This window comes from Metopolophium dirhodum, chromosome 1, assembly GCF_019925205.1.
Source record: "Metopolophium dirhodum isolate CAU chromosome 1, ASM1992520v1, whole genome shotgun sequence".
Taxonomy (NCBI): domain Eukaryota; kingdom Metazoa; phylum Arthropoda; class Insecta; order Hemiptera; family Aphididae; genus Metopolophium; species Metopolophium dirhodum.
Genome location: NC_083560.1, coordinates 612737 through 629868, shown reverse-complemented (window position 1 = coordinate 629868; position 17132 = coordinate 612737). Strand labels below are relative to the sequence as shown.

At 28.2% G+C, this 17132-nt stretch overlaps 2 protein-coding genes across 2 annotated transcripts; one reads left to right on the top strand and one right to left on the bottom strand.

Annotated features, from left to right (window-relative positions):
- Nucleotides 1-934: 934 nt before the first annotated feature.
- LOC132938722 (endoplasmic reticulum lectin 1-like) lies at nt 935-4188 on the bottom strand. The gene is made up of 9 exons (XM_061005731.1): nt 4042-4188; nt 2973-3140; nt 2775-2910; nt 2346-2610; nt 2112-2238; nt 1963-2013; nt 1685-1831; nt 1361-1606; nt 935-1294 (listed from the first exon to the last, which is right to left on the bottom strand). The coding sequence occupies exons 1-9, from the start codon at nt 4186-4188 to the stop codon at nt 974-976; spliced, it is 1608 nt and encodes a 535-aa protein (XP_060861714.1). The 3' UTR covers nt 935-973.
- An 8798-nt stretch (nt 4189-12986) lies between these two features.
- On the top strand, nt 12987-15675 carry LOC132934238 (uncharacterized). Its single transcript, XM_061000522.1, has 7 exons — nt 12987-13136; nt 13229-13357; nt 13426-13552; nt 14180-14295; nt 14431-14682; nt 14892-15037; nt 15408-15675. Exons 1-7 carry the CDS (start codon nt 12987-12989, stop codon nt 15673-15675), a joined length of 1188 nt encoding a protein of 395 aa, XP_060856505.1.
- The last annotated feature ends 1457 nt before the right edge of the window (nt 15676-17132 follow it).

Here is a 17132-nt window from a genome sequence, read left to right as displayed (position 1 = left end):
AACTAAATTATAGGATATAGTGTTTATACTTCATACTGCAGTATTTCCAATTTTCCATATAAGTTGGATTCGAATGATATACATTTTTAACTTCAAACAATTTACGATACATATTTTTTGACATGAAAACAAAATAGACTGAAATAGTGAAATATTATAAAATAAAAACAAAATAAATTAACTTAACTTACTTCTTAAAATGAAAAATTAACTCGTTAATTTCATGTTAATTAAGCAAGAAATTTAGTAAGTTAACAGTTAAGTTAATGAAAAGCCAAAAGTAACTAGTTAAGTTAAAAAGTTAAAATAAAATTAACTTTCTAACTCGTTAATGCCCAGCCTTGCTTATACTATATAGAAATCTGTGGAAGGTGGATAATTAAGTTAGCTCTATATAGCAAATATTACTATGTGTTAGCTATAAGACAATGCCAAGAATGATCAGATATAATGCCCGAGCGGTATGATGATTTGAATCCAGAAAAACGTTGATATTTTAACCATAAACACTGTTATCAACATTTCAATAGTTTATTTTTTTTTTGGGAACGAGTGGAGGGAAGAGCACACCCTGGATCCGCTCTTGGTACAACTCAAGTATTAAAAAAAGTTTAACATTTTAGAAACGGACCACTAAAATGTTGAATACTTGAAAAGAAAAAGCGTTCCGGTCGATAAAATGATACATTTCTAATACTGCATAATGTACAATTTTATTTATTCCTGTTGTAAAATAATATATACATATAGTTAATCATTCTACAAAAATTAAAAATTAAGAAAGTGTAAGTATTGACCCTCCACTTGACAAGCATTTTTAGTTGAGTTGTAGTATCATGTACCATAGATTAAATAACACTAGTTCAAGTAAAAGTGCAAAACTATAATGTATTTGGATTATGGACCCATTGCATTTGGCAGTAAATAAATAATAAACAAAATATATAAACAAACAATAATAATGTGCAGTGCTTTATAACTCAATTTTCATCATTTTCTTTTTATCATTAGATACTTCAGTTTTTTGTTCAACAGATAGAATTGTATCATTTTCTTTAGAATATTGCTCTGTTTTATCTAACATTTGTGTTTGAAATGGAGTATTCATTTTTATGTTTTCTTTGTCATAAAGTGGTTTTATGTTGAACATTCCATATTCATCCATTGGCCCATTAATTATTTCACATAGTGACGATGATTCTATTATCAAGATGTATTTACATGTTTTTGGCTCTAACAAATAAAGCACTACTGATTCTTCATTATATCGACCATTTACACATTTATACCGTACCTGAAAAAAATTTAGGGATTATGATGACAGCTGAATAGTTAATACTTAATAATATTTATTAATTACCTCAGTCTCTCGTTTATCACCAGTTTTTTGACAGACAGATCCTGAAGAGTAAAAATGAGATACAACTCTTATCTTGTCAAAAGCATCAAGTTTAGCTTTTTTCTGTGGATTCTGAGATACCCACTTTATATGTTCATCTATATTTAACATTCCTAAAATAACAATTTCATCCGGTTTTCCTTTTTCTTTGTGCACTTGTCGTATGTATTTATTGTAACATATTTCATATTTCCACCACCCAGAACCCTATAATAATTAATAAATATGCATTATTACTATTGAGAACATCGGAAAATGTTTTTTTTAATACTGTTTTTTGCTTACTCCATCTAAACATAAATCTCCATTCACATATTCTTTAATTTCATTGTTTGGTGTTCTGGAGTGCGTAAATAAAGAATTTTCTTTTGACAAATGTAATTCTGATTCTTTATTTGGTTGTATTTTAACCTGTATTTTGGTTTCTCCGTTCTTGAAAAATAAATAATTAATAATATATAAGAAAAAATTATTATTTTAATGTCCTATTTTATAAATAAAACTCAAAATGAAAAATAATCAAGAAAAAAATGGAAGATAATTTAAAAAATAAAATACTAAACCTTATCTATTGAAACACCAAATATGTAGTTTTCCTTTTTATTGAGAGAATCCTTTAAAAATAATAAAATAATAAATAATAAATAAAACATGCAACTGGTAAGCAAACTGTACAAAATATATACTAAAAATAAAATAAGTTAAGACTTACACTTAGCATATTTATTTGCTTTTTAAATTTAGATGTATCAGATTGAAGAACTTTCAAGTTGTGGGGCTTACTCATTGAATCACCAATTGGAAGGCAATCAATATTTAGTTCATCACTGATTGGTGGCCTATTTAAATTATTAAAAATTAACTTAACGTAATAGCACAGAAACATTAGTTTTACATAAATAATATTGAATATATTATTTATTAATTTTGAATAATGAATACTAACTGGTACCAAGGATGTGTGCATAACAATGATGTTAAAATGATTACTTCATATTGGCATGTGGATGTTTCTTTTACTGAAAACAAATTATGTTCACGTTGAGGATAACAGACATACAAGACATTGGTTTGTCTTGGTCGGCCACTAAGGTCACAAACTGTGCCGTTGGACATTTTCATTTTAAAATAGGGTAAGTTTACACCATAAACTTTTCTTGTCATTGTTGGTCCTGGATGATTTAAATTTGCTAATCTTTTCAGTTCCTCCTCTGTAAAACCACATAATTTAATGAAGGAACTTATCACAATATGCGTGACTAAAGATTGGTTATTTTTACACAAATTTCCTATTATTTATACTTTATTCTGGTAATACCATTTTCTGATTAATTTGTCTCAAATTGATTTCAAATTATTTTGTACATAAGTTTACCTAATTTAAGACCATCAAACATATTCCATTTTCCTATGAAGTACTCTTCCTCTTTTTGTTCCTTCCCCTCAAGATCGTTGTGATATTGACGGACATGCTGCCCATGGCATACCTCATAATTCCAATAAGTATCAACCTGTTAATAAAAAAAATGCAATTCAAATATTTTATATGGTAGTTATAGAATATATCTCTTACTCTATAAGAGCAAGCTTGTTTTGTGAATAATGGTGATAACAGTTCCAATGGGCTAGGTCCATTATAAGTTGTGTCAGATTCTTTATTTACTTCATCTTGCTTTGGTAAGAAACATTGATATGATTCACCAATAGCTGTTATTACATTTAACGTGTTTTCGTCTTGTTCCTGAAAAATGAACCATAAGTTATTGTCATCAAGTGTTAACAAGTCAGGTCACTGGTCCTATGAATTAAAACTAAGGTGCATGGTGCCAATGTTATTTTGTCTATAAAAATACACAGTATGGGAATAATAATCCTGTCCTGTAGAATTAATCAAAATTTGACAATTTATTTTTTATTAATGGAGGGTAATATTCTACAGATCACATTGAACTTTGTGTTTCAATATTTTAATTTCAAACTTTATAATAGGTATTTAAAAATAAAACAATTTTAAGCTATTTTTACAATTTTTTTTTTATTTTAAACAAAAAAAATATCAGACTTTAAGGGGTCTGTAGGAAGTCTTCTTCTTTCAGGTCAAAAAATATTTATCAAAATCCTACAATTCTACAATCCTTAAATCCTCAAGGCCCGAGAGTTTACTTTTAAAGTAATTTTTATTGTTATAATACACCGTATCCACCCTTCCTAAATAGGTACCAGGCAGTAGATTAGTTGAAAAGTATTACAATAAATATTAAGGTGGCAACTTTAATATAAAATATGATTTTAAAATTGTATAGAATTGAGGAAAAATTTAAATATTGGAACCGGGCAGCTTAACTCAAAAATAATATTTGGAATTGTATGTGTGGTGTTAGTCTTGCACATTTTTTTTTAAAATTTCTATGATTTCAGTATTGTTCTCTGAAATTAAGTCATTGTACAGGATAGGTAGACCATAGGTATGTCACAAAAATTAAAATTTTGCTGGGTGGTTAGACATCAATCAAGAAGTGAGTAGTATGTTTTCCAATAAAATTTATATTTATATTGTTTATTCTTAATTAGAACTGTGCATTACTAAAATATTTATTTAAAAATAATTATTTATTTCGAAGTTTCAAATGTTTAAAACTTACCTTCACCAATCGGTCAGTGACATCTTTACCTGGCCAGTTTATTTTGTACAGTATAGTGTCATCGAATCCATTAAACTCTTGCGAATAGCAAAAGTTTAACGAAAAAACAATAAGCAATTTCGAATAAATGCTGTATGACAATATCATAATATTATAATATAGTTCAAGATGAATTAATTTAAATAACAATGGTCAAAAATTCAAATGTAAATATATTCAAATAATGTTTTTTACTGACGTTCGATTAATAGACTTCATCATTGAATAATATTATACAACACAGATGGCAAATTGGCAACCACAAAAACACAGCAAAAATTTGTAAAAACAATTAACTGAATAAACATTATTCATTAAACCAATATGCAGTCGAATTTTGACCAACGATACGTCAATAATACAATATGGATTATGGGTATCTATAGAAACACTATGGTGATAACGATAAGCTTTATTCTTTATTGCTTTATTGTATGTAACCACGATTTAAGATATACAGGTTGCGTATCGAACTCCAATAATTTGACCGGTGAACTAACTATCTGAAACAGCTGTTCCCAGTACTACTAGCGCACCCTGAAGCAGATAACCATGGTAAGTGGTTATGTGGTTTTGATATAATATATATATTTAACATATTTAAACCACGACGAGCGCTAGTGAAACTGGGCCCCTCAGCTGTTTCAGATAGTTGGTTCACCAGTCACCATAAAGCACTATTCGTTATAGGCCGATGTTTAACCTGTATATCTTAAATCGTGTATGTACACAATATTATTATCATTAAACACCATGGACCAAGATAGATTCACTCAAGACCACGATTTAAGATATAATATACCTATCTTAAATCGTGCTCAGGACTCAACTACTCAAGATGCATTGAATAATATATTGATATAATATATTGAATTGTATATTTGTATCCATAGAACAATAATTAATAAAGATACCTAATAATATGCGTATATGCATAACTTTATATTTTATAGGTCTACTATGATTGTATCAATACACCTCGGATCTTATAGCACAGAATAGATTTAATTTAATCTATTCTGTGCTTGTAGTATATATTGTATGCCTTGGAGTTGGATACACTACTTTTTACAGAAATTATATCTCTTAACCAAGATTTACGATTATAGATATTACATTTTTAATCGTGATACCAACAGTTCTGACGTGCTGTAGCCAGAAAATTGTTTATGGGGTGAGATACTGAGGTGTGAGAACTGAGGAGCACTTCATTTTTCACTAATTTTTGTTACAATCACGAATTTATATGTCTATTAATACTATTCTACTATGTATCTCAATTCATGGTATGATTTAAGAAATACTTAAATCGTGATTTGTGATTACAATTCAGGCCTACTTATCAACTACCTATTACTTTATGACCACTTTGTTCATAAACAGTAAAGAGTAAACTATGTGTAAACACACGGCGTGTACTTTTTTCTTTTGATAGTACAACTCTGTAACTAACTGTATTATACACTTAACATAAAAATATTTTATTCAAATATTATTTATCAACACTGATAAAATATTTTGTATTCAACCTAAAAGTCCAGTGTAATTAAAGACTAAAGAATAAAAGTTCGGTTAAAAATCCAATATTTATTTTGTAATTGCGTAATAGCATTGATTATAAATACTAGAATTTATTTACAATCAATGGTAATAGGTACGCAGGTAGGTACCTACTAATTTAATGGCGTGGTGAACCTTTATAAACAATGATGCCCAGCATATATTATTTCAGTACCCATTATTTATCCCATGAATATAATAAATAGTATAGGTATATAATTATTATGCGACTGTAAATATTTTAATTTTTGTTTTATGTTATTGGTACCATAATGTATTCAACCACCGCAAACTCCCAAAAAAAATTTCACCATGACGCCATTACACCCTGTTTCCAACGCCTCTAGGTACTATAATTTTTTTAAATTAACATTAATTTGTATTTTACGTTGCTTGAATATCTGCTTATATGGCTATATGCCTACCTAAATGCAATAAGCTTTTATATGTCTATATACATCATTGCATGAACATAAAAAGTAATATAATATTATGATCAATACAAAAAATCATATAAAAAAAATCTTCGAAAAATAATATAAATTTATAAGAATATGTTTAATCAACTAATTGATATTGTAGTTTATAATTTTTAATTTTATGTATTTGGGTAGGTAGGCACATAATATTATCTACAAAATATCTAAATTATCACTATATTAATATAGGATACAGCACGATTGCAAGAACTACTGCCCACCTACTGGCTACTATCAGTCCATGGCACACAGCTTAGGTAGGTAGGTATAGTAATAATAAAAAAAACATTATAATATATTAGAAAGGTAATTTTAAATACCATTGATTATACAGAGTGTATCTTATGTCATTGTACGTGGGGTTTTTTAACGATTATGGATCGATGGCATGGAATTTCGCTAAAACAAAAAAAGACGTGTATCTTTATTTTTAACAGGCAACTTTTTTATAATAATTTCAAAATTTTTAAACACGCAGGTGTACCAATATCAATATCAACTTAATTTTTTCAAAGGCAACTACTATATATCTTAATGGATTCTGGTAAAGCTTTTTTTTTCTGAACATTTCGATAGTCATATCATCAATTTTGGTTCGCTAGTTTATTAACTATGGCCTACTTAAGTTTAGTAAAATCTGCATTAATACTTTTAATTGGAATAGTTGGTATAGGTTTAATTTACAAGAGATAAATAATTTTTTCTTATAGCTACCTTTTTATACACTCAAGTAGTTTAATCTAATGAGTAATGACACTCTCGCTCAAAAAAAAAAAAACAAAATTGTTTGCAAACAAAGTTCATTACCTATTTTTATTTTAACATACAATCATCAAAATCAGTATTATTATTTTAATTTTTTATTATAGGTAATCAAAATAAATAAAATTGTGTAATGAAAAAAGTGCAATGTTTTGTGGTGCTCTTCTCGTAGTGGTATAATTAATAAACTTGAAATTTGAAACATATAGGTTCCCTATATTGGTAGGTATCGCATGTAAAGTATGAATTTTTCTTAGTTGAAATTCATAACCCTTCTTATTTTTAGTCTTAGACATTTACATTTTATTCGTACTTTTCCTATCATAAATTCTTATCATACTTTTCTTACAATAGCATTAATTCGGATTCTTTACTAGGTGGCTAAGGACTAAGGTATTACCTAAAGGTATTTGATTCTTATTATAATAACATTGGAAATTTGTAATTAACTCAGATTAAAATTATGCCTAAGTTAGGTACAAACCTACATTGACATTGACTATTTATCTAAATATCTTGCAAATAGTTTATTTTAAATCACGATTATTAAATATTTCTTAAAAAATTTCAACTGCTAAATTCATACTTAGCATGCGATACCTACCAATATAGGGAACTTATGGTTCAAATTTCAAGTTATAAAAGTAAGTTATAAAAAAAATGTATTTAGCTCTTGTAAATTAAACCTATACCAACTATTCCAATTAAAAGTATTAATGTAGATTTTACTAAACTTTAGTAGGCCATAGTTAATAAACTAGCAAACCAAAATTGATGATTTGACTATCAAAATGTTCAGAAAAAAAAAGCTTTACCAGAATCCATTAAAAAATATAGTAGTTGCCTTTGAAAAAATTAAGTTGATATTGATATTGGTACACCTGCGTGTTTAAAAATTTAAAAATTATTAGAAAAAAATTGCCTGTTAAAAATAAAGAAACACGTCTTTTTTTGTTTTAGCGAAATCCATAATCGATCCATAATCGTTAAAAAACCCCGTGTACAATGACATAAGATACACTCTGTATAATCTATGGTATTTAACATTACCTTCCTAATATAAATATATACCTTATAAATATATATATACCTTATATATACCTTCCTAATATATTATAATGTTTTTTTTATTATTACTATACCTACCTAAGCCTGTATAAATAGCCTTTGTAAAATTCAACGCACAGTAGGTATCTATCAATAAATATTTAAATAAGACATACAAGTAATAACATCATTATAGTGCATTATCTAGTAAGTAAAAAGTAAAATACCTATATAATAATATAATTACACTAAAATGTAAAATTGTTTGCAAATGTCATATAATACGTCTATCTATACTATTTATAGTATTGTTAATAGACTTTTAAAAATATTTTCATCATGTGAGTACGTTACCTACGTTACTTTTAGATTCTGAGTGGAACGATGAATGTGTTGATATTTGATTTTACAATGATGTGAGTTTTTAGATTCTGAGCAAAGCAAGGAAGCTAGTGGTCTTACAATGGTGTTTATTTTTTTTTTCCTGGGTACAAAATTTATACCAGAAAGAGTGCTTTTATTTCAACATATAGTATCTTATATTTTAGAAAATTGGATCAAGATGGTACTCTATATGACTCAAACTTTGTTAAATGTATTATTTAATATTTGGTGTATGCCGTATGGTGTTCAAAACTTATCTTAACTTTTACTTTGCCCAGAATAAAAATTCTGATTCGCAGCAGTATATTATCAGGTAGGCAATCTATCTGTGGTAGATCGCAGACCCCGTGCTGTTTGTAGGTAAGTGTATAATTTAGCTCTAGAGTATCAAAGTTATACCAAGTTTGTCGCTTTTACTTAATTCCACCTACGGTTAGGTATTATAATATTGATCAACTCAAAGGCTATAATAAATAATAAAACTATAAAAAATCCAGACTGATAAACCATCTCCGCTCAGAATCGTTTTTCTTATATAATGATATTTTATCATTGAATTCAAGTTTAATACAATCCATTACACATTGACCCACTTGTAACCTACTATGCAGCAGAATGACATCCAATTACCTAAGAACTTTATACATAGTTTTTACTAACAAAAGTGGTACTAAAACCTTCAGCAGACTGTCAGGTATAACAGTAAAAAATTTCAGCCAAATCGGTTCAGTAGTTTTCTCGTTTAGCTCGGTCGTAGAAAATCCCTTACAATTTTATATAGTAGTATAGATTATCTAAAACTTTCGGAATCGTAATTAAATTTAATCGATTTTTAATTTTTCTCGAATATCCTAACCCATAGTTTTTGTTATACATTATAAACTCGTAACTTATTTTAATTAAGTGGAAAATAACACGCGTTACCCCATAGAAGTTATTTTTCAAAGTTAATAATAATTTAAATTTAATACATTAACACAATGCAATTTCTATAGCGTTACTCTGTAGTATAACTAGAATATCGATTGTCCGTGGCAAAATAATCCAGTGGGTCCTTGAAAAAAACCACATTGTAACAATGCATGTCAACTATAGGTAAATTTAAACGATAAGACACTTAAAATTAGTACTAAATGATTCTAGTGAATCTTAATGAATATAATATTTAACTTAATACTCGATGTGCGTATATTACAATATTAGTCTTAAATTCTAAAACTTCTGCCCCGTTTGATGAATTGTATTATCATTATTACGCATCTATAATATATTCAAATGCAATGTTCATCGTTCAGAATAGGGCAATTTGAAATAGTTAATCGATAAACTTCGTGTACCTATAGAGAAATGCAATACAATAGCACCAGTCTTTGAAAAGTATTTGGAATAAATACTCGAATACTTACGAAAAATAGTATTCCGAATATGTATTCGAATACTTGATAAATATAATATTCTGAATAAAGTATTTGGAATACTATAAAAGTATTCAGAATACTTAAAAATATTTTTGATAAACATATGAAACGATACCAGTTATAATTTTGATATTGTATGATATTAATATCTAATTACTGATTCCAAATTTCCAACTCATAAAATATACATTTTGTACCATTTTAAAATTCAAAACTATTTTACAAAAAATGTATGGATATCAAACAATATTGTTCGTATATCAAAAATTATAAGTGGATAAATACAGTCAATGGAGGGCTTGCCAGAATACTTGACCAGCAACGATTTAATCTACTTCAAGTACGCGCCAATAACAACTACTGACGTAGAAAAAAGTTTCTTCCGATACAAAAACTTGTTGTGCGATAACAGACGGATCATTCGGTTTTGAAAACTTAAAAAAATCATTTGTAGTCAATGCAATAATGTAAGCAATATTCATAATTAATTTTTATTATTATTATGTAGGTATTAATATATTTGATTTTATTGATTATAATTCAATTTTTTATAATTAAATTATTTGCAATAATGCAATCAATTTAGTGTGTTTTTTAATGCAATAACTTCACAACCCTACTTATTACATATTATTAATACGGTAGATAAGTTGAATTAATATTATAAAATTACAAAAAAATAACTAAAATTGTTATTCTTGGACTCTTGGTTATTTAATATGTAATTTCGTAACATAAAATAACTATAAAAAAACGCTTGCCAAGTCAGGGATCGACATGTACTTAACTTTCTTGGTTTTTAATTTTTAGAAATTTATTAACTGATATCACAACCAAGTGGTATAACAATTTGAATCCAGAAAAACAGCCCCACAAAATATCATTTTCATTTTCATTTAGTGAGATAGATCTCCGAAACTGGAGAGCGGATTTCGTTGTTTGGGGTCTTGTTAGATTCACATTGGTTAGGAGAAGTGCAGTGTAGATTTCCATAACTTTATCTTTAATAGTTAATTCACTACAGAACATTAAAAAAATAAAACAAATTTTATTGGGTGTTTTTTGATGTTTTTCAGTTTTAGAGCTTTCTAGTGAATTAACAATTGAAGATAAAGTTTTGAAAATCTTCACTGCACTTCTCCTAGTCAATGTGAATCTAACCTTAAACAACAAAATCCAAAAGATTTTGGAAATCTACCTCACTAAATGAAAATCTAGCAAAAAATAACTCTTTTTTTAACTCCTATTTAACACAAATTCTTGAAATTTTCAAAATTCAGACTTATTTCATTTTAATAACTATACTTACTTGATTAAAAATCAAGAAAGTAAAACCTATGTTTTTTATATTCTTAAGATTTTTGGGTTACATAATAACCTATTTACGTGGAACCTTGTCTTACATTTTCAATCCTTAACTATAAAGGTTGAATATTTTATAAATTGTTAACTCTCAAATCATTTTTCAGTTTTAAATTTGATAAATTTATATACATTAGTTTTCAGTTTACAGTAATTTCCTAGTAGTTTTTAAAAGCACCGTGAAAAACAAAAGAAAAATTAAGGAAAAACGGTAATTATTACGCAAAATCTGTTTTCGAGAGAATCGATTTTGGTTTTTGTTGTAACTCTAAAACAAATGAACATATATACATGAAATTTTCCCTGGTTGTTTATATTTCCATTTTCTATACACGATACAATTTTTAAAATATTTTGATTTGTTTTGAACTGTTTAGGAACACTTTCACTTTTCAATTTTATTAGTATTTTTTTCTATGGATGTCAATAAAACTTTATTTGTTGGGCAAAAAAGCTTGAAAATTTAATTCAAGGCTCCTATTATATAGTTACAATGATATTTGAAAAATATCAAAAATCCTTAGTCACAGTTTTTATTTATAAGCCTTTAAAGTTCAAATCTTGACCAAATACTGAAAAATCACGAAAATTAGCAAACTATTTTGAGTTGAGAATTTATAAACATTTTTCTTTTTAAAATGTAATACAAGATTTCTTATATGATTATCTACCTTTATCAAAAAAAAAATGTGTATAAGAAAATCAAATTTAATTTTTATGAGGGTTTGAAGTTCATATTTTTACAATATTGGGTATTCACTCTATTTCTCATGTAGCGGTTTTGTTATTTTATTGTTATTCAAAAACGAATAACTGTAGAAACATGAAAAATTTATTGAATGTTTATATTTTTATTTTCTATATAGGTACCATCAAATTTTGAAAATATTTTGACTTTTTTGAGCTGTTTACGACTAAATACGACAATTTTTTTTAGTTTTTTTCTTTAAATATCAATAAAATTTTGTTTGTTTGGTAAAAAAGCGTGGAAATTTAATACAAGGCTTCTTAAGCTATCCATAACTCATTAGATGATTTTTATACATTGGAATGAACGAACTTTCTCTTTTAACGTCTTTTTATAATGATTTAGGTTTGGTTATGTAAACACAGTTTAATTTTCAATATTCTGATTTTGAGAAATATACATTTCACCTAAAATGTGTGTAGTATTAAAATATTTTCATACAGTAAAATAAACTTACTATATTATATCGATATTTTATATACCTACCGGTAAATGAGAGGTTGACGTCTCCAAGTTTCTTAAAAAGCTTATCGCAAACACTACACTTTTAAACATTTTTAATGATGGCTAATAAACACTCGACTAAGAACAATAGTTATACATCCGCCGGAGCTTGAAGAATAGTGAGTAAAATCGGCTCTCTCGTATAGATATACTTATATATATCCCGGATGCCTAAGGCGTTGGTTAGGTTATCACCACATTCTGATATATACTAGCTTGCGTAATCGCCCATCGAGGCAACTACGCGGTTTTACTGTACTTCCAAGTATTGTCAAAAACATATTCTTTCCTATATAGTACGCTGATAAAATAAAAATGAATAAATAATAATAGTTTTTTTTTTTAAAAATTGTATTGGATTACACAAGGGTCAGGCGCCATTATATTTTTTATATTATTTTGTAAAAGAAATATCGGAAATATTTAAAAAAAATAAGTATATGGCTTGATAGAATATAATATTATACCGATGATAATCTACACATTCGGTCGTTCAGGTAACTCAAAAAAACATTCTCATATTGTTATTCGATTTATTTTGTACTTGAAAAACATAATTTGTATCTCTCACGATTATTTTGAATATTATTATAATCTCATACGAATTAAACTTTACAAGTCTTTTTTTACAATACAGTTACGATGTTCAAAAACGCTATACGCCTGACTTCGACTGGATTGAAAAGTATGCAAGGTCCATCACGTGTATGTAGCTCATCGTTGATCAACGGTAATACATTTTCACTAATGGGTGAAAGCGTTCGACAGTTTGCCATCCAAAACACCATGAACGTAAGTCATATCACTTTGGTCGACGTATATTCGTCTGCCAGTGAAAATTCAATTTTAATTCTTCGCAAATTATTTTAAATCCTTTTATTTAGGGGCAATGTAAGCCACCTGTGACCTGTGCTATAGAGGTGCCCTGTACCAACTTACCACCTATGGCGATTAACGGGTTCGGCCGCATAGGTAAATGCGTTCTCAGGATGGCTCTTCACGAAGACGTGAACGTAAGTCGTATCTCACGTCGTTTGTACTTAGTAAATTGTTTTAAACCCTCTTCCCTCGTCATCCACAGGTGGTCGCAATCAACGAGCCGGGTGCCAAAATAGAGGACATCGCCCGCTCGTTAAAATACGACACAGTGCATGGGACGTTTGCCGGAAACGTTACCGTAAAGGGTGATAACTGTCTGGACATCGACGGTAATCGACTAATAATATTTATAATTATAGAGATATGATTTATGAGCACAAAAAATCAAAATTGTAAAATGCGCTCACAAAAAACACATTTATTGTAAAAAAAAAACATGAAACGACTAACTTTTAATTTATTCAACATTTTTAAATGTTAAATAATCTATAATTATTATGCACTTGAAATATTTACTTTTTGCGCTCACATCGACGATTCACGGCTATAGTATTTTGAGATTTGAAGGTAAGCAAAAGTCGACCTTGATAGTTTTTATTATAATATTTATGCCTGTTGACCGCGAAATAACTTATTGAATCACGCAAAATTGTAGTATAATTTTGTTATGAATCAAAATTCAACGTGCATTGCTTAGGTATCATAATACATTTAAAGTACCTAATACCTAAGTCAGAGAATTACACAAAATATTTCAAAAATTCTGTTAAGATTGTAAAATATGTTACACAAACGGTAGAATGTATAAAAATACAATAGTATGCGCTAAAATATATGTGTTTTGTTAACAACTTTAATGTATAATGCAATTTCGTAAAATATTGTTGCGATTATAAATCGAATACGAATATAACGGTAAACAATGTCTTGTGTCTTACACGTGGTGGCTCCGATAGGCAAAACCGTGCGGGTATATAATGAAAAGGACCCCGAAAAGATCAAATGGAAAGAATTGCAGGTTGAATACGTTATAGACTCGACCGGAAAATTCACAGAAGTTGAAACAGCTAAGGTATTTACTATGAAATACGTTTTACGAGGGATATTTCTATATTTCTTTAGATAATATTGTATGAATTATGACCGTGCCCCCGCTCAATTGACTATAGAATATAATATTATGACATACAACAACAAACATTTTTAGAAACACTTGGCGGCGGGAGTCAAAAAAGTTATTATCAGCGCTCCGAGCAAAGACGCGCCGATGTTTGTAAGAGGCGTCAACTTCGACAAGTATAAAAAAGATATGACTGTGGTGTCGAACGCATCGTGTACAACCAATTGTGCGGCGCCATTGATAAACATCATCAACCAAAAATATGGTGTTGAGAACTGTCTACTGACGACTGTTCACGCTGTGACTTCCTCACAGCATGTCCACGATGGAGTTAAGCACGTGAGGAGCTACTTTTTTAAGGCTTTAAATAACAATATGTATTTTTGTAAGCAATTTTATTTTATGTACCTACATACTGCGTGTTAAAAGACCATTTTGTTGTCAAGAATCACGATTAAAGTTATAAACCAAAAAAATTTATTACCTACTCGCCCTCTTATAATAAATAATTAACGCGTTGTAATAATGGTTGTGATATTGAATTTCAGTGGTCGGCCTTAGGAAACATAGTACACAGCACAACAGGCGCCGCAAAAGCCGTGGGTATCGTCGTACCGGAGCTTAAAGGAAAAGTGACTGGTGACTCGATAAGAGTGCCCGTTCTCGACGTTTCACTGCTAAAACTCTATATAACGTAACGTATAATATATTTTTGTTATATCGCATAATAATAATATGGTAAGTACAGTAGTCAAAGTAAACTTTGAACTTAAGAATTCTGAATTTAGTGGCTAAAAATATTACATTATAATGAGATAGTTAGACGGCAATGCGTGTTGTAATGTTGATACAAATATAAATAATAAAATAATGAAAATTATGAGTGAAGGATTCTCCAGGTGTATTTATATAATAAGTAATTACCTACCATACTATGCATCGCAAATTATAAAAATATAGATGGATACTTTACGTCAGAAAAAACTTATGTGTTTACTTAGCCAAAAATCATTTCCTAATTGTTTTTTTTCTAGTTGATTCAAACTTGTCCTTTATATTTACAGAGTTAAGAAACCAGTGAAACTAGAAGAATTGATGTGTCCAAAGCTCTGGGAGTGTGAAGTGATATCCTATTTCAATGATAAACGGGTCAGCTCCTCATTCATTGGCAGTTATTGTTCGGCAATAGTTGACTTACGCCAGATATCAGTTATGGGTGACAAATTCATGACAATCGGTGCGTGGTATGACAACGAGATGGGATATTCAAAAAGACTGTTGGACCTGTACAATCACATGGTCAAAGTGGACAAAGAAAAACCGGCATGCTGATTCGATTAAATTCTATCGTCAAAAGCCACCTATTGTCCAAAGTACATAATATATATATACGCATATATTAGTTAATTATATTTGAAATTATAAATGTAACACATTTTCCAGACACCGAATAATTAAAATAAATATATATAAAAATTATGTAGGTACTGAATATCATCCTAGGTTGAGGTATAAACGATAGCTATTCTAGAAATATTATTATTGCTAAAATACTAACATATTGTAACAAAAGTAAAATTATAAAAATATGCAATAACGAATTTATTTATCTGACGAACAAAATCATGATAAAATATTAATATGTTTATATTTCCTTGTTGTTTCATTGTTTAGACCCCACTCACCATGTATATTCATTCAAACATTCCAATCCAAAAACCCTAAAAAGTATTTTAATCCCCGCTATCACCCATTTACACAGATCACCAACATCACCTGATTATAGTAGTACAAATGTTAAATGCTTCAAAAATCATTTAGATTGATACATTTTTAGAATTTCATTCAGCATTAATCACGAATAATATTATAATTTTATCATTTATAGTCGAGAAATAACTTCGTATATTCATTCAAACATTCTAATTCAAAAACCTTTAAAAGTATTTTAACTCCCAATATAACCCATCTACACAGATCAACAACTTATTCTGATTAAAGTGCATAAATGTTGAATGCTTCAATAATCATTTTGATTCTGACATTTTTTGGAATTTAACTGAGCATATAGACACCTTATTCCTACGTAAAAAATAACGGGAAAGTACTTTTGCATGTCCCAAATTATTCAACTTAAAAAGTAATTACAAATAGTTGTGATTTTTTAAGAATATTATATGAAACATATCTTTAAGTACCTACGCCATACCCCAGAAAAATATTTTTGTATTAAATTATAATTATAATATAATCACGAATAATATTATAATTTGATCAAAAAAGAATGTATTCTAGGACGTGAAAAAAGTAATACTTACATAATATAAAGTCAAAATTACTTCGTATATTCATTCAAACATTCCAATTCAAAAACCCTTATAGTATTTTAACCCCCGAAAAACACCCGTTTACACAGATCACCAACTTATACTGATTAGAGTGAACAAATGTTAAATGCTTCAATAATCATTTTGATTGTTACATTTTTTAGAAATTAACTAATTATATAGACACCTCATTCCCACTTAAAAAATAACAGTAAAGTACTTTTGAATGTCCCAAATTATTCAACTTAAAAAAGTATTTACAAATAATTGTGACTTTTTTCGAATATTATCTAAAACTTATTTTTAAGTACCTACGCCATACCCTAGAAAGATAATATTGTATTCAATTATTAATATAATATTATAATCAAGAATAATATTATAATTTTTTCGTAATAGAATGTTTTCAAGGACATAAAAATGTCATACTTAAAAATACATTGTCTAAATGACATTGTATAT